General features: G+C 40.8%; 2 protein-coding genes across 8 annotated transcripts in view; both read right to left on the reverse strand.

Annotated features, from left to right (window-relative positions):
* SSBP2 (single stranded DNA binding protein 2) overlaps positions 1–21053 on the reverse strand; it is a 119167-nt gene extending 98114 nt beyond the window's left edge. For 2 of the 7 annotated variants that reach the window (XM_080972984.1, XM_080972982.1), the window contains exon 1: positions 20868–21019. In XM_080972984.1, coding sequence (XP_080829110.1) covers positions 20868–20926 — 59 coding nt within the window. In that variant the 5' untranslated portion in view covers positions 20927–21019. Of the gene's footprint in view, positions 1–20317; positions 20397–20867 lie in introns of those variants that run through there. The other 5 variants (XM_080972979.1, XM_080972983.1, XM_080972980.1 and 2 more) reach the window with 5 other exon arrangements.
* The window catches only part of ACOT12 (acyl-CoA thioesterase 12), a 182306-nt gene that overhangs the window by 149736 nt on the left and 8835 nt on the right, over positions 1–23735 (reverse strand). The window lies entirely within an intron of this gene.

Genomic DNA, 23735 nt, shown 5'->3' on the forward strand with positions numbered 1-23735 from the left:
ATTAGCTAAAGTGGTGCTTCAGGTTAAGAGCAGTTTCAGGTTAAGTACGGACCTCCAGAACAAATTAAGTACTTAACCTGAGGTACCACTGTACATAAGTTTCCCAAATTACTATTGAAAACAAACAATTACAGACACTTCTAGACACTTAAAACTACTTGCTTATAACAATTTTACCTCTTGATACTATACATTTTCCAGAATTTATTTACATTGAGCTAGATATTCACTAGAAATTCAAAAGCACATCAATGGGCAAGTAGATAAATAGGTGGGAAGGTAAATGGCGTTTCCGTGTGCTGCTCTGGTTCGCCAGAAGCGGCTTAGTCATGCTGGCCACATGACCTGGAAGCTGTACGGCAGCTCCCTCGGCCGGTAAAGCGAGATGAGCGCCGCAACCCCAGAGTCGTCCACAACTGGACCTAATGGTCAGGGGTCCCTTTACCCTTTAAATATTCACTGTCATACATGGCTGTTTTTCCAGTGGCCTACTGATATGTCTTTGGTTATGTTATATAGCAAGGTTAGATTTCATTGCTGCTCCAGTTATTTCTCTCCCTAAGGCTTCCAAGAATACAAATAAAACCACAAGGGATGATCTTGTCAGATCTCATAAGCAAACCGAAAAAAAGGTTGGCCTGGTCAGTACCTGGGTAGAAGTCTTCTGAATTTTATTTAGAACAATGGAGGTTATTCAGTGTCCACAGACTGGATTATTTCACATCCAGCAGAATGGCTTCCCTTCCACCTAACTTCTGGATTTAGTTATTGGGGTGGGCACTCTACATATATAATGAATAAATAATTCACCCCAAACTGAACTGCTTTTCCTGGTTACATACCTTTCAAAATCAATTTCTCATGAACTTTATAAGATAATTACTTGGTGCAGTCCTCTATACCTTTTTGAACTGAACTCCCATCTCTCCTGACCAATGCTTGCAGAACAAGATGGGAGCTAGATTCCAACATTGTCTGAAGAACCATAAGTTCCCATCCCTAGTATATACAAAGCCTGTCATTGAAGTCTAGATAATTATTATCTATTCCACTTTGGGTCTACATGAAACTCAGAAACTGACAAAACCTCAAGCTGAATTTGCACCATACTACCACATCAGTTCCTACCTCTTTCAGGAATGCACTCATATGAACAAAGACAACTTGCATAATGGAATATCATGGACATGGTTTGCAACAACTGTTTTGAACAGGACAGTATGTTTCCTAGAGGCTGAAATGGGTCATACATCTTTCACTTACTACAATATAATCATAGGCTTTGGTGACATTTGCTCTACCACATCCCTCAAAGCAATTGGTTCAGCAATCGTTTTCCACAGCAACAAGAAAACATTGGCATTCAGTAATGAAAAAATGGCATATCCTGCTAAAAGGCAGACCTCCTGGGCAAGATGCTTCATTTTCTTGGAGAAAGTGGCAACATCACTTTTATTGTGTAAAAATAATTGTGTAGAAAGGCCGTTACTCATAATCAATACTCCCCCAATAGTCAGCCATCATGTATACAAATAGATGAATTTGGATTTGCCACCGTACAAAGTTCTCATTCACTGCATCAACATAGATCTACAGGCTGGCTCCGGGAGCTAGGATAAGGGGCAGAAATGGAAAATTGGAACTGGCACCACATCAGACACTCAAGCCATTTTCTGTACATAATATAATGCAAGAGATCTGAGCAAAAACCTTATATCCTTATAAAAGGTCAAGAACTGCAGTAATTCAATAATTTCTCCTTAACACTACCCTTTCTGGTAGCAGACAAGAGTATGAGGCAATCCAGAAACCAGTACATGGAAGTATTCCCCATTCTATCCTATTAAATGGTATACTATACTGAATGCCAACACATTTTCTTCACTGTGTTCCTTGCATTGCCATTGGCTCTTGCTCACATGCTAGAACAGAAGTAACAGTGGGCAGTTTGCTAGCTCTCTTTCACTAGCAGCACTGGGAGTATGTAGTGCAGTTGAGGTACATTAGATTTGGATGCAGCAAATCTAGACTTACATTTATTCCAAGTTACACTGCTCGCAAGTTGGCCTTGGACATATCAGCTTCTCTCAGACTAACTGGCACAGAGGGTTGCTGAGAGTGTCCAAAGCACTGCTCTAAGTTCATTAGAGGAAGGGCAGGATACATATATGGTAGAAATCTACTGCTGCTTAGAAAGTTCAAGAACATAAGCTCATCTTGTTCCCGTAGACCTGGGAATTACACCAATCGAAGTCTCTCTGCAGCTCTCTCAATGCAAGGCTTATACTGATGCTAAATGACCTCTCTCTTAAATGAGATATTCTAAGCAGTTGCTATTCATTTCAGCCACTTGCAAATAGATTTCATCAGTAGAGTTGGAAAAGTTGAGTTTTTAGCAAATCAGGTTAGAAAGCCTGTAATTACTTAATGCTCACATTTTGTCATAACCAAGGAAATGTTAAGACTCTTACCTAAAATGTACATATGTTGCAAATATATCAAAAGACCATTTAAGAGATTTTAAACCACTAAAGTCATTAACGGACATAAATGTGACTTGTGAACTTGAGAAAAATAATGATCTTTAATGAATGTGAAGCATGGCAAAGACCAGCTATCAGTACAATATAAAAGAAAAGTAAGTTTGTTTTACTGAACTTTTAGACTGTCCTTCACGCATTTCAGATCCCAGGATGGTATGCAAATGATATTTAAAAAACAAAACAATGGCTCCCCCCAATGAACAGAAACACAATTAAAAAATAAAGACCACTACCAGAGAAGTAAAGCTTTTATAAAAAAATAATAATACAAGTTTGCAGCGGTCAGTAATTACACTAAAGACCATGTACAAACGGATACTTCCAAATACCAGATGAACAAGTAAGTTTTTACCTGGTGCTGCAAGCAATTTGGAATCTATTTGCTTATTAGGCTACACTTTATGAACACAGCATTGAACTTCTTAACAACATATCACCAGCACAATTTTGTGCATGTTTACTTGGAAGGAAGCTTCATAAGAATTCCATGGGAGTTGAAGCCTGCCCTGTGCACCTTTTTAGTAACCAGTATCCATAGTAACTGTAGTGAAAATTGGTTATCCTAAAACCATATTTACTGTAGTTATATCATACTCCTTCTCCGTATACATTTTTTCAAAAATACTAGCATAACTCAGATTTCTCTTTATCAGTGTCTGAAAGATTCATAATGCCTGATACTCATTCATTTGAGCTTTGTGGACTTCATTAAATTGAAGGTTTCCATAAAGTGGAATATTCTGTTCAGTTGCTTACTACCAACATGTACAAAATTTAAGATTTTATATATGCACTTTCAAACCATTCATCAGATTATTTTCCATGATTCAACTCCTGCACCAAATGCCTGAATATCTTCTGTAACATTTGAACATAGTTTCCATCCATGGACCAGTAAAGACTATCATCTCGCTTACTAAGCCCATTCAAACAAGCTGTGATTTAAAGCAAATATCACTAACTAACAAGTTTCCCATTCCATCTGAACTAGGAAACCATGCTTACCAGCTTTGGAGCAAACAAGGAAGTTAAACCAACTTCAAATTATAATTTAATATCTTGTTTTGTTCTAAAATTAGTAACCACAGTTAACCAATTTGGATGAAATGGCAACCTATGGTTAATTAGAGACTTCTAGGTTTAATCATAGTTCATGGCAATCATGCGGAGTGCGCAGGCAACAGACCTGTGTGTATTACTGATTTCAATGAGTATACTTTGAGTATGGCTAACAATGGATACAGCCTTTAATATCTTGGATGCAAGTTATTTGCTGTAGCACAAATTAGCTGTGCAATAATATTATTTGAACATGTTGCATCAGAAACAAGTTAACTGAGAAAACACATCAGCATACTGTCCAACATTCCTCAGATGAAAATAGGGACATTTCTCACTCTCCAACTGACCCTCCTCGACCTCCCATTTTTGGCACCTCCCCCAGGTCATTTCCTATCAGAAGGACGAGCGCCGCCACCACTACACCAATGGGGCACACACACTCTCCACCATCCTGAGAAAACCCCTTAATCCCATTTTATTTTATTTTATTCTTTGGTAGATTTACAAAAAGAAAACCACACACCAATAAATAAATTTTAAAAAGGGGCAAGATTAGAAGCAGATACACAAAGCATTAAAAATATTTAAAAAATCAAGACTCGCACTCTGCTCCCGCTTTCTTCCTGCCCAGGCCAGGCCTGCCCTCTGCCTGCCACTCAGAGCCAGTGCATCACGTAAGGCTGGGCCTTCGCAGCGACAGCCTTTCCTCTTCCGCTCTTTGGAAGATGCTACGAGCTGCCCAAGGGAGGAGGCCAGCAGTGGCAACGGGGATGCTCCTTTGCAGCCACAACTGCTGCCACAATCATCGCTTGGGACAAGTGCCAGCTCGTTCTCCTCCCCAAGCTTGGTGGCAGTGCTGGCCGGGGGGGGGGTGGGGAGGATAGGGACATTCCAGGATCAATTCAGAAGCCAGAATGGCTTTCATAATTCCCAGAGTCTCTCTAGAAAATTGGGACATTGAGAGGTATGCATGAGATTTCCTTGAAGGTTTCCAACCTATCCACTGAAAAAATAAGGGGGATATCAACAGGAAAGAAAACTAGTTTAGCAAAATTTTTAAAACTCCTTCCCCTGAACCTTTACATCTCTGCAACTAAATCAAGCAGTTGCAGATTATGAGCCTCTTAGGGGCAATGTTTTGCAAGGCTTGAAAAATAGGATATACTATTACAACCAATACAACTGACTGGAGATACACACTGGCTTTTATTCTGTCTTTTAATCAATTTAGTAATACATTTTAAGATGTCACTTCCCAATTATTTTCCAACTTACTAAAATTGCATGCCTCTTACAATTTTTACTGTGTTGTCACTTTCTTTCAAAAACTGTATAAAATTAAAACTGAAATCAAACTGAAATCAAAACATCCTTTAAAAAACACAATCTTAACAAATGCATTTAAGGTTATGAGCGATGCCGAAAGTATTTCATACTTTATTTCAAATTTAAAAGTAACATTACTTTGGGAACACTTTTGCATTCCTAGCACAATTCTCCTTCTACTGTCCTACTTCTCTAATCTCCGTTATGCTGTTACTGTTACTTCATCTCTTCCAGATATTGCACTCTAGCTCTTTAAAGTTACTTCTATGGCATGTCGGTATAATGCATTTGTTTTTCATTTGTGCAGTGTGCATGTATCTTCCCCTCAAGCTTGCATTTCTGTTGCAGGGACAGCATAAGAAAGCACAATGGGTTGGAGCCAGAGAATTATAGCCACTAGCATTGTTCCGCAAATGCTTATGTGAGTGCTAGCAGATGAGCTTCTTCATTGCCACAAAATATAGATACTATGGTTTCCCTTCAGATGATATAGATCTTTCACCTTTTAATATACAGATTCTATCCCTGTTTCCACACAGGTAGGAAAACATCTTTTGATTAGTTTCATTGTTTTCTACAAAACTATAGCACAAGGTCAAATAAATGAGTGGAAGTCACCTCATGTATACATGAGGGCCCCTCTGTATTTCATGCTGAATAAAAAAGGCAATACTTTTCCTAGTTGTGACTGCCAAATCTCAGTATTTTGTTGAGTTTATCTTTCAGTTTGTCCACAGAACTGTAAATTAGATTAAGGACTGTTTGCATAAATTTAACATCAACCAGCAGCAATTTTATATCTCGTAGTAGCTTTTTCCTCTGTTTCTTTTTATTGTTTGGAGACCTGCCCCAAACTGGAATACACCGACCAGTAACTTGCAGGATTATCACTGAAACTCTGAAATGTGATTTGACAAGACAGATCAATTGTGCAAAAAGTCCCATCCTTTGTTTCTTTTCATATCCCACTGGATTATTTTAAAAATCCAGACAGAAAATCTAAGATTCGGTTTACAAACTGCCACATTTATATTGCTTAATAGTTTTATTAATATCATTATTAAGAGAAGCAATATTTAGGCATGAGAATTCTTCTAACATGCCACTGCTATTTCTGGTGGAAGCCACTGGAGAATCAAATCAATACATGTCACTGAGCAGCAATTCAGCAAATCTGGAGCACTCATAGAAGATACAGGAAAGTTAAGACACTCAAAAAATCCTTATTTCACACTTTTTTTGTTTCAAAGCATATACAATATGCAAGATGTCAGTTTGTTTAAATAAGCAATGACAAAAGCAGACAATTGAAACTAGGTTCCTCTGGATATCTATAATTAAATTCAGAGTCTCTCATAACTAGGTAAGGCGCATTTGCACAGGCAATTTACCCCTGGTTCACTGCCGAATGCATTCTTCCAGCTGTACACTTCACACTTCAGCAGAAGTAGTTACCCCTTAGCTCACTGTTATTCCCCCTTGTAGACTTGGAAAGAGTGGCCAGGATCCAAGGATCTGTTTAGGCTCACCAGCATCCAAAGTGCCCCCGAAGCTCATAGGCCTTTCCCCACTATTCTATTACACATCACTTTGGACTCTTCCTTCAGTTCCAAAAGCAGTTTAACATGTGAAATGTGAGGGGGGTATTTAGAGAGACCCCACTCAGATATCATCCTTGGGTTCGTTGGGTTTATTGTCACAGTTCTTTGTATCCTGTCCATGATGAGCAGTTTGAGAGTAGTGCATTGTTAATTTTGTCCAAATACTTAAGTAGTGTGCACTTCTGAAAGGCAGATTTCCTTCCATACTTATTGTGGTTGTCTATGGAACACCACCATTTCCCCCCCTGTCAGCCTAAGCACAAAAGCACAAGGCCTTCAGCCATTAAACAATCTATGGCCTTTTAAATGCATGAGGAAATTCCAGAGGAAACAGAACTAGTAACAGAAAAATGGAGGGCTTACTTACGTATTCTTTAGACTGCGCTTGTAGTATCATGTAATACAAAGTTTTTATTTCTTCTACCTATATTATACAGAACTGAACTTCAATATTGCAAAGACTTGCATGGCTACATAAAATTAATCCTGGGCAACTCAATTAAATGTTTTAATTGGGCCTATGCAGATTTTTTCTGTGTATTTTGTCTCTCATGTATTTGTTCACCTTTTGGGGTGGGGGTGGGGAGTCTGTAATATGTGACTGAATGATATGTTGCAGACACCATTAATGATAAACAGGTAGGATTATTTGTTGAGGGTGTGGGATGGGTAATTTTAAAGCAACGTAAGTGGTTGGGTTAGGATCTTGTTTGTTTCTGATACAGAGAAATAATCAGACACAAACTTTAAATCAAAAAAACATCAAATGGAAATATTATGCAAATACTATCCTGGATGATTACGCTGTCATATGTCTGGATTTTTCCAGACATTAACGAGGTTTCAAAGGTGGAATTGACCTCCATGGGGAATTTCTGAAAGGCGGTGCTTTGTCCTGGATCTTAGGCAAGTCAATCTAAAAATCACAATTTTTTGGTGTCTTAAAAAAGTGTCCTGATTTTTACTTTTTTAAATACAGCAAACCTAGCAGTCACAAGTCATGTTAACCAAATGCTACCTCAATGTTGGAGGCAATATTCCTCTGAATACCAGTTGCTGGGAATCAGATGTGGGAAGAGTGCAATTCTGCCCATGTCCTGCTTCTGGGCTTCCCAAAGGCATCTGGTTGGCCACCCTGAGAACAGGATGCTGGACCATATAGGCCTTTGTTTGAACTGATCCTGCAGGGTTATGGTATTCTTATCACTCCATATATACCAGAATTTAAAATTACAGTAGAGTCTATTATCTACTGTAACTAAGCCTAAATAAGTACAGCTGAATAAACCCATTCTTTCCCTCTTGACCCTGCTTCTACTAATTCTAACCTCTCTGGGCAGGGACCTGTCCCCTTGTGCTCTATGAGATGCCATGCACAGTAATGGCTCTCTTTATATTAGAATGGTTGGGCACTCGTGGAAATAGGATACGAGATTTTGGTGGAAAGCTTCCACCAAACTAAGAATGCCATGTTAACTGTATGTGCAAATTGTTATCCGGTCATTATTCTACCAAAACTATGTTACACTTTTTAACTTCTTCATCCACTTTTAAGTACTTGCGGCTATCAACATGAAAAATGGGAATTCAGAAGGTCAAACACAGGATATATATATGAGTTCCTGGTAATATGGTAGACACTGTGGTTTAAAACATTGACTCCTTGCTAGAAAATTAATGGGGACTTTAGTAAGCGGCAGCGATTCTCCCCCAAAGGGACAGGGATAGTGAACACATTAAAAGTGAATATAAACCCTAGAGTATTATATAGTCAGAACTCTTTTCCTATTCCAATTAATTTATTCTACTTCACTGAAATTAATTCCTCATTTAAATCAGTTCTTCAGGGTTGGGAAATGGGGGAAAAGCTTTGTGGAAGAGCCAGGGTCAGAGTGGCAAGGGGGAGCATTTACTGGAAGCTCAAGCTTCAACACACAATCCTCTGGGGTGCCTAACAGAGTGCACATCCCATCAGAAGGCCTAAACTAATGTTTCTGAACACATTCTGCCTGGATAAGTGACTGAAGACATGACTTCTGAATCTTCCATATTAGATGCATTTATATTTAATACTCTGAAGCCACTGAAAACCTAGTTAGTATAATATACACTTTAAACTAGATATATCAAGAGCAATGGTTCTCAACCATGAGACAAAATCCCCTACTGAGACACAATTAGCAAGGGGAGACAAGTTCATTCTTGACCCTTACCTCCTTGCGTCTTAACTGGGTCAAAATACCATTGTAGCTCCTCCAATTAGTGTAATACAAGAGGACTATGTGCTCCCCACAATCTACATGCAAACCAATACAATGCTGTTTCCCACAAGAATTTCTTATGGTCCTCCTGTCCCTTCCACCTGCCATTAAAACACACCACAGGTGCCCTAAAGTCATGTTTTTCCTTTGATGTGCACTTAACATTACAATTCAAACTGTCTGTTCTCCAAAAAACCCAATTCTGATCACACTTGCTTCAATCCATTAGATTGGACAGCACTCTACTGTTGCCTGTGGCGAAGTGAATACATTCCTAATTCCCAAAGCAAGTCTTTGGCAAGAGTTAACTGTGTGAGATAGCAGATTCAAACAGGGACTAACCAACAAAGAGGTGCTACAAACATCCATCCCTTTTTAATTCTGCCAATAAACCTCAAGAGTGAATTTGGGATTCCCTACACACTGACCATTATATGAAATCCAATGGAACTGCTTCCAAGACGATTGCAATATAATCCCATTATTCTGTTTCTTTTTAAAGATTCTAAAGCAGTTTTTGGGAAACTAACCATAGGAATTACTACAAACTAACCATAGGAATTACTACTATATTTGCATTAGACAAATATAGGAAATGATAGAAGAGGGGAAAAGCTAACACAATTATAAAATGGATATCCAATTTATTACAAATGTTTCCCAAATTCTTTTTGTCGTTGTTGTTTCAATGTGGAAATGAGGGCCAACTACACATGACGCTAAATGCATCATTGGCAATCACATCAGCTTTGTTTTAAGAGCAAGAGTGAGAGGCCCTGAGGAGGCATATAGGGAGGACAGATATAACCTTTTTCTCCCCAGCCATGATCCCAATAAATATGGTACCCTTGCAACTCTCATACACTGGAATTAAGGATAGGAATAAAATTCCCATTAGCACCACAGGGAGCCTTTTCCTATTCCTAATTGTGGAGCTCAGGGGGAAATTTTCTTCAGGAACTTGGCTGGCGAGAGAAAGGATAAGTCTCTCCTCCCAGCATGCGGCATTCCTAATGTGAGGGTCTCCATCCTTACAATGACCCTTAGGATCTACACAGCATGCACGACAACAAGCAATAACATTCCCATTTAATAATAGGGACACTAGCATTACTTTTCCCAGAATGAAGTGGTGTGTACAAATTTCCCACTGTGTTAACACGCAGAACCATTCATGAGCATGTCCAATCTAAATGGAAAAACAATTCATGGTGAACTAAAAGAATGCTGCTGCAACAGCAAATGATGCATGCACTGTTTCCTAAATCAAATTACATAAATTCTCCATATAAAAAAATCACAAAGAGGAACATGGACAGAGCCAACACATAGAATTACAAATCTATCCAGTTGTCCTAAACCTGAGCTTACAAAAAAAAAAAAAGACATTCAAGTAATCTTATTTACAATTAAGTTTTTGCCTTTAAAAATGGTATAGAGGCACTCTCACTGGCACACAAAACTATAAAAAGATAACAAATCTCTGGGAAGATTTTTATACAGTTAAGTTTGTCCAGAATTCCATGCTGTTATTTTCAAGAATTAACCGATGCTTTGGGCATGTTTGGGACCCTGTGTACAGTTCTAGTCAATTACTTTCAAGACGCATATTGTAGAGCTCAACAAAAAAGGATGTATAAAGGGGAATGGAGCACCTTACCTGTGAAGCAAAGCTATTAAACAAAGGTTTTTTTATTAAGGAAAAACACTCTCCGTTTACTGAACACCAGGGTAGGGGAACCTGTGGCCCTCTAGTCATTTGAATCCCACAAGCCCCAGACAGCACGGTCAATGATCAATCATTTATGGCAGCTGGAGTTGAATAACATCTGGAGGGCCACAGGTTCCCCATCTCTTCTGTACACCAACAATGTTGCTGCCTGTCCATTTGAACAGGCTTGTAGTTCTTTGACTCCTCTCTCACCTTTGTTTCCCCAAATTCAGTCTGGATCCAAGGTGTGTCACTTCTCCCCTTGCAGCACTGAAAAATACAGCCCTTGCTCTCTCCCTTCAGCAAAATATCTGGTTTATGTCTTGGCTGCCACTCAGCTATACTACTACAATCTTCTCCTCTTTGGTCTTACAGTCTCACACCTTCATCCCCTATCTAGCACTCTGATGCCAAAATCATATGTTGTATGAATAATATCAAAAAATAAGGGATGGAGTATGATAGAGGTTTATAAAATGATAGAGATTTATAAAATATTGTGTGGTGTAGTTCTACTGGAACTCAGGGCTGCCCAATGATAGATGGACAGCAGATTCAGAAGTACTTCCTCACACAGCATGTGATTTAAAGAAACCAGTGCCACATATTGTGTGGATTGACACCGGCTTAGATGGCTTTAAAAAGATGGATAAATTCAGGTAGTATAGGTCTATCAAGTGTTACTAATTATGACTATATGGACTCTGCAGGTTCAGAGGGAGTTTGCCACTGAATACCAGTCATTGGAGGGCAAGAGCAGATGATTACTGCTTTCATGTTCCACACCTGAGCTTCTGGTTGGCAACTGAGGGAAGAAAGGTGGTAGACTAGGCAGAGCTTTAGACTGATACAACAGTGATGATCTTTATGTTCGGGAAACAGCATGCTGCTTTAAGTATGAATCCACTGTAATAAATTGAAGGTCAATTCAACAGGCTAGAAGAGAACGTGTTCCGCATTTGTCACAATGCTGAGCTTCTTCCCCATGGGGCACTACTTGGTCAGTCTCTGCAGATGGTTGCTTAAAGCCTTCCTTTCTAACCTTTGAACCAAGGATCACTATACACAGCAGCTTATTAAGAAGCAAAATCCCTTAGAAGCTGCTTCTTTAAGCCTGGAGGGTCTCACACAACCCAGACAGCACCGCTCTGTTCATGCTCTGAGACAGGTAGCTATAAGGAATAGAAAAAGAGGGGAGAGGGGTAACAACATGTGGGTGGGTAGCCTGCATGATAATGGAAGTTTAACTGGGGAACAACTCTCCCATCATCTCAAATTGTTCCTTTCCTATTTCCATTTCCCCAGTTCCAAAATCCCGTAAGAATGGATTTTTTTCTGTCTTGACTGAGGCTTTTCTGTATAGTATGTTTAACCCTGAGTATCAAGACTAAATAACATTATGCATGATGACATCAACTGACCTTAATGTAAAGAGAAATCAGTGTAGTGTCAATAATATCCACATTTCCCAATGGGAACTAAAAACTGAGCTGGTTGAAATATAGCAAACTTGGAACTAAACTGTATTGGCCTGAACCAAAACTGGAACAACTTCAGTTAGAACTAAACTGGAAAAGAATCAAAAACACCAACAGTTTGCTCCCTGTTGTTATAATAAAATATGCACATACAGAAAGAAACAATGTTGAAGTAGTGAGGTTTGAATAGCATAAGGGTGCTCTTTCCCACTAGCATGGAAAATAGAAACGTTATGAAGGGAAGAATGGAGACAAAAAAGCAAACAACTTAAGGCGTTTGCACATAAACTGGTTTGACTCATGGATCACAGCTCAAATCTGAGGAACAAGCATGCTAGCAGGAACAAATCTACAACCTGTGGTTCATGCTGCAAGACACGCTCATTTTATTATAGTGAGCCAATTCACCGTTTAAGGGGTTTTTTTATGCAGAGTTGGTTTTATGGGTAAAGCAGCTGTGAAAATGGGGAGGGGTGCTTCTAAGGGCCGTTGCAAAATAGGGGAGAATGTTTTTCTTTCACAGTTACATAGAAGAGAGGTATTGTTGCCATTTTAAGCAAATAAACCTGCTTGCATTAAGACATGACTAGTAAGAGATATTTTAGAGCAAAAATACTTCCAAATTTCTCCCATCATCAACCCCAGGAACAGCTAGTAAAATTTCTAGCTTTTTTACAGAGAATTTCTCTGTGTTACCAGAATCTTTTGCAGCAGAGGAATTTAGACAAGTAATTTTAAATTTCAACTTTTCATTCTGTTATCACAGTATAGGAGAACTGCTTCTTTGTGCAGTCAGCGAGACAATATTTGCACACAATACTGAAGAGTAGCATCGAGCTTCTCATGCCCACATTGTAAATGTGGTACTTCGGGCATAGCAAAATTTAAATTGAATGTACATTCCAGCCAGTGTAGACTTTACAACAGTATTAGAAACTCAGATATATAATCTAATCACCAAATAGCACTTTAAACCTAGGTTACGGTTACCACAATGGAATGTCTAGGTACCACTTTTTTTGCAATGGTGTCGCTGCTGCTGCTCTTATTTATTTCAATACCGCTTTATATTTCAAACAACTAATCTCAAAGCAGTATACCACACATTAAAACATCAACTAAAACAGTCAGAATAAAACAAATCCAGGCTTCAGTGAAAATATTTCAGATCTTTCTCTATGTGACATTTTGCTTTCCCCAGTTGCCAACCTGGCATCCAGAGCTCTCCACGTGGTCGCATTGGACCTGCGCCAGTTGCAAAACGCATCTGGTGCCTGGCTAATTTCTAACACTGCTTTACAGGTGAAATACCAACATAGGAAATGGAAACACATATTTAGACATGAGTTGCAGATACACTTAAAATGTTCCCTAGAACTTTAGCAGATAGGAAAATGGTAAGCTTGACATATTAACTGTACACAGACTCACAACGTGTCATATAAGTTACTTTAATGTTGTTACTTGTTTTGAAGTACTTTTTAATTTTACATAAGCTTACTTTTCCAGTACAGTGGTATCTTGGGTTAAGAACTTAATTCATTCCGGAGGTCCATTCTTAACCTGAAGCTGTTCTTAACCTGAGGTAGCACTTTAGCTAATGGGGCCTCCAGCTGCTGCCGCGTCGCCAGAGCATGATTTCTGTTCTCATCCTGAAGCAAAGTTCTTAACCCGAGGTAATATTTCTGGGTTAGCGGAGTCTGTAACCAGAAGCGTCTGTAACCCAAGGTAGCACTGTACTTTGCTGCTTCCATTCTTCATTCACTGATCTCTATTATTTAATCATAGAATCATAGAATTGGAGAGTTGGAGGGGACTCCAAGGGTCATCTAGTCCAATCCCCAGCAATGCAGGAATCCTGCTCTCAATGGTCCCTGGGTGGGCTTGAACCACCACTTTCTAGTTAACAGCAAGATGCGCTGACCCAATGGAGGTACATGACCATGGATACGATACATTCTGTCTGCACTTTTACAACAAAATTCTAATCTTGTTTACTTGTATTGCAACAAGGCTTACCTTGAAGTATGCATACTTAGGATTTCAGCCGTATTATTTCCAGGAACATGTGCACAGATTATCAAATTTAAGCAAACGGTTTCCTTATTAGCATCACAGTCATTTCCAAAGAAAGGTATTCCTCATCTTGGCTACCTTGACTGAGTATATTCCAATTCAAAACCATGCTTTTAGTTTCCAGCTTCAGGTATAGTGGCAAGAAATAGTTTAAAAGTTATAAGCCAGCAGTCCTGGTGCACACCACTGAGCCCCTCATATACAGAGCCCTGCTTATGAAGAAGTTGCCTTGTTAACGAGTCATTGATTCTGTATCAGAACATTTACCAACTCAAAAGAGCCTGCATACAGAGGGCTGTGTAGGTAATTTGGCAACTTATTCATGTTCATAAATAATGCTCTAGCCTACTGTTTTATTATCTTACATGGCTAGTATCAAGCGAAGATAGGCAAAAGTGTTATAGCATATTGCATATTTTAAATTTATTTAATTTTGGCTTTGTAGGACACTTTGGGACTCCATACACTAAAATATAGGTTTGATTACAAAGAAGGCTAATAACAAGTTAAAGGGCTTGCAGTCATAAAGGAATCAACAACAGTGAAGCAGATTGTCCCCAGTGTTTGGTCATGTAAACACTCAAGTAGCCAGTACTATTGTTATAACAAGAGTAGTAACTATTTATGATTAAACAGCAGCAATTGAACTACACTGAAAAGGCATCTGTTGTGCTGGTCATAGATATAAACACCTCTGTAGTCTGGCTTCTGAAATCAAGAAAAGCCCTCCATCTTTGGGTTGTGCTCTATGAACTAACCAATGCAATATACTCCACATTCTGCTAGCTATGTTGTAAGGCTGCTCAGAGGCATGTTTCATACTTTGAACACTATTTACAAGTGGCTACAAGAAGGCTATAAGACGCAGGTGGCGCTGTGGTCTAAAGCACAGAGCCTAGGGCTTGCCGATCGGAAGGTCGGCAGTTCGAATCCCCGTGATGGAGTGAGCTCCCGTTGCTCGGTCCCAGCTCCTGCCAACCTAGCGGTTCGAAAGCACATCAAAGTGCAAGTAGATAAATAGGTACCGCTCCGGCATTTCCATGCACTGCTCTGGTTTGCCAGAAGCAGCTTAGTCATGCTGGCCACATGACCCGGAAGCTGTCTGCGGACAAACGCCGGCTCCCTCAGCCTATAGAGTGAGATGAGCACCGCAACCCCAGAGTCGTCCACAACTGGACCTAACGGTCAGGGGTCCCTTTACCTTTACCTATAAGAAGGCTAAGAGAAACTGTCTGCTACAATATAGTCAGAGCTAGTACACCTATATACTAGAACCTAGCACATATGGATGGTATAGAAGTCAACCCATGTTATACACATATATGAGTTCCCAAAACTTAAGTCAATTCAGAAGAGAGCCTCTTAGGCTGCTAACTAGAAACAGACTGTATGACACAAGTTCTGAAACCACTAGCTGCTGGTATTCTCTCACACATAAACTTTAAGCTTTACTGTATTCTCCGAGGAAAACTTACAGAGCCAAACTACACACAATCTTTTTAAATCCACAATCATTCTAAAAGAAGCAGCAGGAACTCAAAACTACATGCAAATAATAAGCCCTAACTCACAGCAACAGTGCAAATTCTAAGTTCTCTGGGCAGGGACCACATCATGTTTTCTGTACTGTGCCCTCGCTAAATACCTGTAACTGTTTAGCAACAGAAGAAGGAAATATATTCAAGTCACACACCCCCTTTTCCTGACAACCCTTTTCTAGAAGCTATACTTTAAGAAGTAGAAAAGCATTTTCTTTCAAGACAGCAGAAGAACAAGCATCTCCAAAACAGGTCAAATTCCAGACATCATACTTGCATGCCAGGACGGTTCCTTATCAAAACAAGTACTGGGTCTCTCATTATATGATCCAACTTCATTTTGTCACAAAACAAGACAAAGTCACATAGATGTTCAGGGGGAAGAGGTTGCTGGACTCTCCGTTTATTCTTTATTTCAGCTTTATAGCACCATTGTCAAAGCTCAATATGGTTTACATAAAAACATTAATAAAAATGTCATTAAAACCAAAATTACAACAAAGCCAGGACATCACAGTTTTAGAGAATTCAGTTTTCAGAGGATTAAACCTGGTTCAAACACACATATTTCAGCTAATTAAGTCTTGATATGCATGAGCCTTCTGTCTGACCGTCCCATCCTCGCACGACCCTTTCTCCTCTTGAGCATGCTGCAACTGACTCAAGTATCTTCGATTAACTATAGTTTCCTACAGCATCTATGTAAACTATATTTACCAGGATCAAAACAAGACAGGATCTTAAATCAAATTCAAACCACAGTTTATGATCCTGGTTTATTCAAATCCTGGCAACCATAATTCCCAATTGAATCCATATGGGAAATGATAGCTAACTAAGACTTCCTGGGCTAATCACAGCACACCAAGAAGGAAGGAGAAAAGGGACAGCAGGCACAAGGCTTGCCCATATCTTAGATTATTAAGATGAGATATATAGATACAAAGCTGGCCTTTGTGTTCTTCTTGACAAGACTAGTATTCATTTGACTAGCAGTCATATAACCTATTCCAAAGGCCTCCTACATTGGACCAAATTTGGCAGCTTGCAATTGCTGACACACTCCTCTGAAATTACTTTAGAAGAAATGGAAGATTTTATTTTATTTTATTTTATTTTATTTCAGCAACGTCTTGTCAATTCTACCACCTCATTAAAATTAACCCATCTTTTGGGACACACCCGTTAAAAATTACTATCAAAGCAGTTGAAAGAGAAATACTAAATTTAGAAAAATGTCCACAGCCATTATTACAATAGTAGCTTTAGTCATCAAAGTGAACCTTTTCTCCTTCAGCATAGCTATATACTTTCTTTTTCACAAAATGAATGTTCCTTATATAGTCATAGTAGAACTACATACAGGATATGAAATTATATGCATATGTGACTCTTTAAAACAAATCAAAACATTCATATGGCACCCTTGCAATCACTTTTCTCTAGAGCCAGAAAGAATAAAAAGTTATCTACCACAAGAAAAACTTGTAAAAGCTGAAAAATAGTATTTTCCAACATAGAAATTCACCATCTGATGTCTTCAATACACTTACTTCCTGAAACAAAGTCAGCATAGGAAAAACAAATATTTCCCAAAATGAATTGCTAGACAGAAAGCCAAATCCATTGTTTCCAATCTAAAGACTACCAAAACATATGCAGTCTTGTCGACCAACATATAAACCTTCACTTTCAGCAGGTTTATAGTGCCACAGGCTCACACTGTACAACAGGCATGGGAAACCTGTGTGTGGCCCTCTAGAAATTATGGGTCTCCAACTCCCAGAAACTGAGGGATGACAGCAACTGTAGTCCAGCAACATCTGAAAGATCACAGACTGCCCACTCCTGCTGTAGAACTTTGCTTGTGTATTTACATTGTATATCAACAGCTCTGAATACTATTTGAGAGGTTTTCGGTCAATTTTCTTCCTGAACTGATGAAGTAAATAAATTGCAGTTTACAAGTATCTTGAAACATGATTTCCAGCACCCAAATCTTCATACAAACCTAAACACAGCTTCTTGGGCGTAAGCCCCATTAAACAAAATTTCTGAGTCAACATGAATAGAATTTGACTTTCACCTTCTGTAATCCTGGATCCATTTAAGCATATATATTCCATTTAGGTCAACTGACATTAAGAATGCAAAATTGGAACCTGGATTGAAGCCATGTGTAATGTTTACATACAGCCTACAAATACTCATACAGAAAGATAAATGCATTCAAAGTATATAGCCACATCATACTCTTCCAGCAAAACATATACAGTAACTATTTAAAAGAAATTGTTTCTAAACTAAATGTTTCAGGTCAATTTTTTAACCTCCAATCATGCTTGTGGTTCAGAACATCATTAGTGTATAAAAAGCTCAGAAATATGTTTCTCTCTTCCCTCCCACCTCTATTTTGATATCACTGCTCTCAATAGAACCATATCCCTAGGGTTAAAATTGTACAGTGGTGGAAAAATACTATAATAAAAAGCAACATTGCTTTATAGATTCATCAAAGAAAAAAATAGTACATATAATTGCATATACAGCAATATCCAAAAGAATCAAGCATCTAACGTTTTCCCCCTGCCAAATTCTAGACTACAATCCTTACCCAACAAAGAGGACATAACACTCAAGTATTTTCAGATTTATTAGTTTAAAATATTGCATAGGACCAGGCAAACTGTACAAGAGGAATACAGATCCTTTGCTGCAAGCTGTAATGAATGGAGCGACAAATGTATTTAGATCAAATAGCACCATCTAGCAGTTCCCTAAACTTCACTTCAAAGGGTACTTATTACTTGGTGGCAGTTGAGTGTAGCTAGTTTTGTCTCCTATAACTAAACAGTTATTCACGTAGTGTCCTATCTTAGAGCATGCCTTTGTTAAGAGTAGAAAAAATTATCAAACATTACAGCATCTCAGATGCATACAAACTTTCCAAGAACCACCAACACAGCTAAGGTCTACACCAGGGCCCTATTTTACATTTGTTCCCACACAACCTACTCGGCAATATAGTTTACAAACTTCAAGCAATACAATAATCACAACTAAAAAATCCAGCTACTGTACATAACTTTGGCCAAGAAATTTATTGTTGTATTATGTACATAAACGGGTGAAAGAGTTTCTAAATGCTTTGTTTTAACTGGTTCTCTGGTTTAAGTTTATGTAACTCCACCATTTGTTTAACATTTTAGTCACACTATTAGTTTTTGTGTCCCTTTCTTCACACAGACTTAGACATGCCAAAATCAAATATCTGACAAATGATTTAAGTCTCTGTGGCCTGCTTCTTTGTCTCTGGAATCAGGAAGTAACTCTCTTCTTCAAAAGGTTGCAGCAAGGAAAACCTAGGTGAAGGTTCAGCACAAACTGCCTTGAGGGAAACTTCCCAGTCATGTTTAGCACATTAATTCTCATTCTGAGTGAAGCTTCAAAGTTATGTACAACGACATTTTTTGAAGACAATGTATACCAAAACCTTTTCTGGCTGAGGGTCCCTGATCTCAGAAACCTCACCCTAAGCCTGTGAAGGTGACGAGTGCAATGACCAAGCCTCTGTACAGGAGGAGTACTCCTGAGAATGATACTATTTGCCGTATTAGATACTATATTTTGCTATCTGCAACAGGACCGAGCTTCATGACCAGCTCCCCTCTGTGTTCTACTACTTCCAATGAGGAAAATGAAAACTGTAATTATAACTAACTTCCAATGAGCAAAATGAAAACTTTAAATCACAAGCAAACTGACATAATAACCCCTATAAATTATGGTTTACTTTGAATTTGTTAAGACTACTTTTCAATGTACTCTCTTTGACCAATTCTTTGGTAAAAATAATCACACAACAAGATGAAGAGAATGAGATGTCTTACTACAAGAGAACACAAAAATGTGTGTAGCATTGTTTACAATTTTGCAGATCAGGTGAACACTGTTTACAACAAGACTTTGTGTACTTTTTTAAGTTTTGGTGTCTTCATAACAGGTGACTCAAGGTACTGCAATGGAAGTAATAACTCTCCTGTAAGGGGGTGGGGTGGGGGTGTCTTTCCTTCATTAACACTGTTACAGACTTAAAACACAGCAACACCCATTTACTTTTGCCCTCAGCACCACTCCCCAACAAGGACTACGTCCCAATTCTTCTGGAAACCCAGGTCCAAGTTTTTCCTCTCCTCATTACAGAATGTTCAGTTTTACTGACAAACAACCCGAATTCACCTTTCAGCCTCAGAACACTTCCTACCCCAGCCCTTTCTACACACATTTTTCTTTTTTAGAAAACAAAAACCCTGCAAACTATTGCAGTCGTTTTCTCATTTAAAAGCATATAGTACCCTTTTACCCCCAAACCTAGGCCAGAATGCACCAGCTGAAACAGTTCCTGGCTGTATGAAATAATGAGGGGGGAAGAGGAGGGAAGAAAGATACTAGGTCTCGATTTAAATAATAACCATAATAATAATAAAGAGAGGGGAGAGCGTTGAGTGTTGTGGAGTTAGCAGGCAACGCAACGAGGCTTCTGTTTCTGCCTCCCCAGCGGAAGCTTTACACCAGCACACAACCCCAGACTCTTTTGTTACCAAAGTTACTCCAACACCATCTTCGTCCCCATCCCCCCCACAGCCCGACCCGGGCAGAGCGAGAGGAAAGGAAAACACAAACACGGGGAAACGCTCCCCAGCCTAAATACTAATCCCTACCCTAAGCCTCCCGAGGCTTGAGGCACTACACCGCCGACTTGAGCCACTTTCTCCTCTCGCACAGCCCGAGAGCTACAACCTTCCGCCGCCCGCCCGCCAGTCCTCCCGTTCGGGGCGTGCGAGGGGCTGGGGCACGTCCCGCCTCGCCCCGTCCTGCCCGCTCCCCGGCGGCCCGAGCGGAGGGGAAGCGCCCCGCGCCCCGGCCCCACCCCCCTCGCAAGAGGCTCCGCTACCCCCTGCCGCTGCCTGAACCGGGAGGGTCTCGCGCACTTCACTTTTTTACCACACACGCGGCCGCGCGCGCGCGCAGCCGCCGCGCACACACACACACAAACGCACACTCACCCTCCTGCCTACACCCCTACTTGTGGCATCACCCCCCCCCGCCGCCTCCTGTTGTTTTTTTTTTCCCGCGCCGGGGTTGAGCTCCCCCGCGAGCTCCTGCGAGGCCCCCCCTCTGCCACAAGCGGGAAAGTTACTTTGCGCGGGGCGTCCGCGCGCCCACCTCCCCCGCCCCGTCGGGCTGTGCGGTCCGGCGGGCTGTACTCACTTCTCCCTGGCCTGGCTGTCGGACGGGACGCTGCTGTTGCTCTTGCCTTTGCCGTACATGCCTGCAGAGAGCTCCGACTGTCACGCACCTGTCAACCCATCACAGCCTCCCCAGGAACAGCCCAGTCACCATGGAGACGCCGCCACACACACACGCCATTGGCCCGCCGCGAGCTCGGACACACCTCCCGCGCCGTGATTGACAGGCGGAGACCAGGACAGGCTGCTCTCTCCTCCCTCTCCGCTGGCTCCCTCCCCCCACCAGCCTCCGGCTCCTCCTCCCCCTCCCGCTCTCCCTTCCCCGGCGCAAGGGGGAATTAGAAACGGTTCTAGAAGGATTTTAAACAACTGGCTGTTCCGTGCGCTTGCCTCGCCGCCCTCCGCCGCTGCCAGAGACGGAGACTGCTGAGGAGAGACGGAAACTGCGGACTGGACTCGGCAGCCGGCACAATGCAGAGGAGGGAGGCTCAGGCTTTCTTCAGCCCACGCCGCGCGGGCGCCTTTGCCCCCTTCGCCGTCCGTCCTGCAACCCGCTTAACTGGCGGGATATTCGCTTCGACGGCATTGCACCCCCCCCCGCACCCCCTCGCCGTTTTGCTCAGAGCAGAAACGTTACCCGCCTCTCGCAGCTGCTCCACTAGTCTCAACCTCTCTACATGTCAACAGCCCACGTGTGGCAAGGAAGAGGACCCGCCGCCGCCGCCACCACTTCCTCACCCAGAGCCAGAGGCACGCAGGGCCCCCTCGGGTCCCCGCCCGCCAAACCCAGAAGTACAAACACCCAGCCCTCGCTTGCAGCAGAGGTTGCCTCAGGTTGCCCGCTCCCCCCAGCCCAGTCAGTCACGAGAGTCCCTGCAAAACCAACTTACACACAACCAGCAGCTTGCAAACATCATCATGTTGCCACAATAGTCAAGTCAATGGGTGAATGGTTACTGCCTTTGGTTAATAAATAAACTCTTTTGGTTGGTTGGAGTGGTCTGCCTCTGTCTCTGTGTCTATCTCTCACACAAACAAAGACAAATATCCAGGGTTGGTCCTGCCCTTAGGCAAAGTGAGGTGCCCCTACCTCAGGCAGCAGAAATATCAGGGGAGGGGAGCAGAAGTGAAGTACTGAAGGTCAGAGGTGCGTGTATCACAAAGTCACCCCCCTAAGCTGGCCTGCTGACCTCAGGTGAGTTGGAGGGTGCTAACCCTTCACCAATGTTGAAAAATCAACTGGAGGTCTGGTTGGCTTTTGCACCCACCCTGCCTGCAATTCCCTGTTCAACTTGTCCCTCACCTCAGGCAGCAAAATGCCCTGACCTTGACTACTACCACCACAATAATTCCAAGTGTTACACCCCCCATGCAACTGACAATTAAATAATAATAATCAATTGACACAAAGCCAGTCTCCATCTAAGGAGAAGTATTGCATCATAAAAATTATGGATCCAAGGGAGCTCTGGCATAGGGTTACAGATCCTCCTAAACCCACGTTGTGTTGATATGAGAGCTCCATGCATTCCATATCCACTGCTGGGTGCATCTCCAGGATCCACAACATTCCCTAGTGACATGTTGCTGTAAAATCCCAAATCCAGTACACAGATTCTAATAGTAATTGCATGCAGACTTTTGAAGTTCATTATACAAACACACCTCATAACTGTCCCTGCTGCCAACAGCAAAAATCAAGGGTGTTTCCAAGTCATCACAGAACCAACATTCAAGGCACAGCATTATCTGGATCCATATCACAACTTTTACAATGTAAAGAAAGTGGTTCGTGTGTGTTTTAAGCAGTGGTGGGAAGAAGGGTAGACCACTTCAGGTCAGTTTCTCCAATGGATTTCCTAAAAATTCCTGGTAGCTGAGATTCTGGCAAAGTACCGTATGCTGGAACAGAGGAATCTGGGTCGTATTCTACAAGGTGGCTCCTGTGTTCTTAGGTAAGAGTTCATACAAAAGGATTGCATACCACAGATTAGTTATGCTTTAACTGTTAAGAGATTCTGACTTTGCACTCTTGCTTTGTAAATTTAAAATGCAGCAGTGGGCCATAGGGATTCCATCAAAAAGAGTAGGCCACACAAGACTAAAATCAGCTCACTCCCTATGTGGGGTTAGGAAATCAAGTTAGGAAAAGGATAGGGAAGTCTGTGCTATGTTTCTGAGTTTATTCATCACTGTGATATATTTTACAACATAGCCAGTATGGATGTGTGATATGGGGATATAGTGATGTCAATGATGATGATGATACAATGTCAAAAAAATATAAAAGTTATTAAAATTCACTAGCAGGGTGTGTGTGTGTGTGTGTGTGTGTGTGTCAGCAAAACCATAATTTTCACAAATTACAAAGAAGTAATTAGGATTAGGAGTCTACACATAAAGAAGAATAGAGGACAGGAAATTATAGTCCTGTCAGCCTAAGTTCTGCCTCAGATAAAACAGGAGAAAAGGCTAGAACTGTTAAAAGCAAACAAGCAACCATGATGCTGCCTTTCTGAGTTAGAACCCATAGAATGCCTTCAAAGGGGTCTGGGGCTTTTGAATTTTGAATCGTTTATAATTATTTGAGAGTGTCAATAGACAACTAGATAGAAATGAACTGACAGACGTAATATATTTGGATTTTCAAAAGGTTTTTGACAAAGTACTTCATAGAAGGCTTCTATGAAAACTTAGCAGTGATGAAGTAAGAGAATGTTCCTCTTATGGCCGGATATGTAACAGGTTTTAAAAACAAGGTAATGTGAGGAAGGAACAAATGGGAAGTTTTTACAATGGAAGGAAGTAAGCAGTGGGATCCCTCAAGTCATGTGTTGAGACTGGTGCTGTTTTGCATTCCTAAATGATTTTAAGGCAGGGGTGTAAATGT

This window comes from Podarcis pityusensis (assembly GCF_964106645.2).
Source record: "Podarcis pityusensis genome assembly, chromosome: 11".
Classification (NCBI taxonomy): domain Eukaryota; kingdom Metazoa; phylum Chordata; class Lepidosauria; order Squamata; family Lacertidae; genus Podarcis; species Podarcis pityusensis.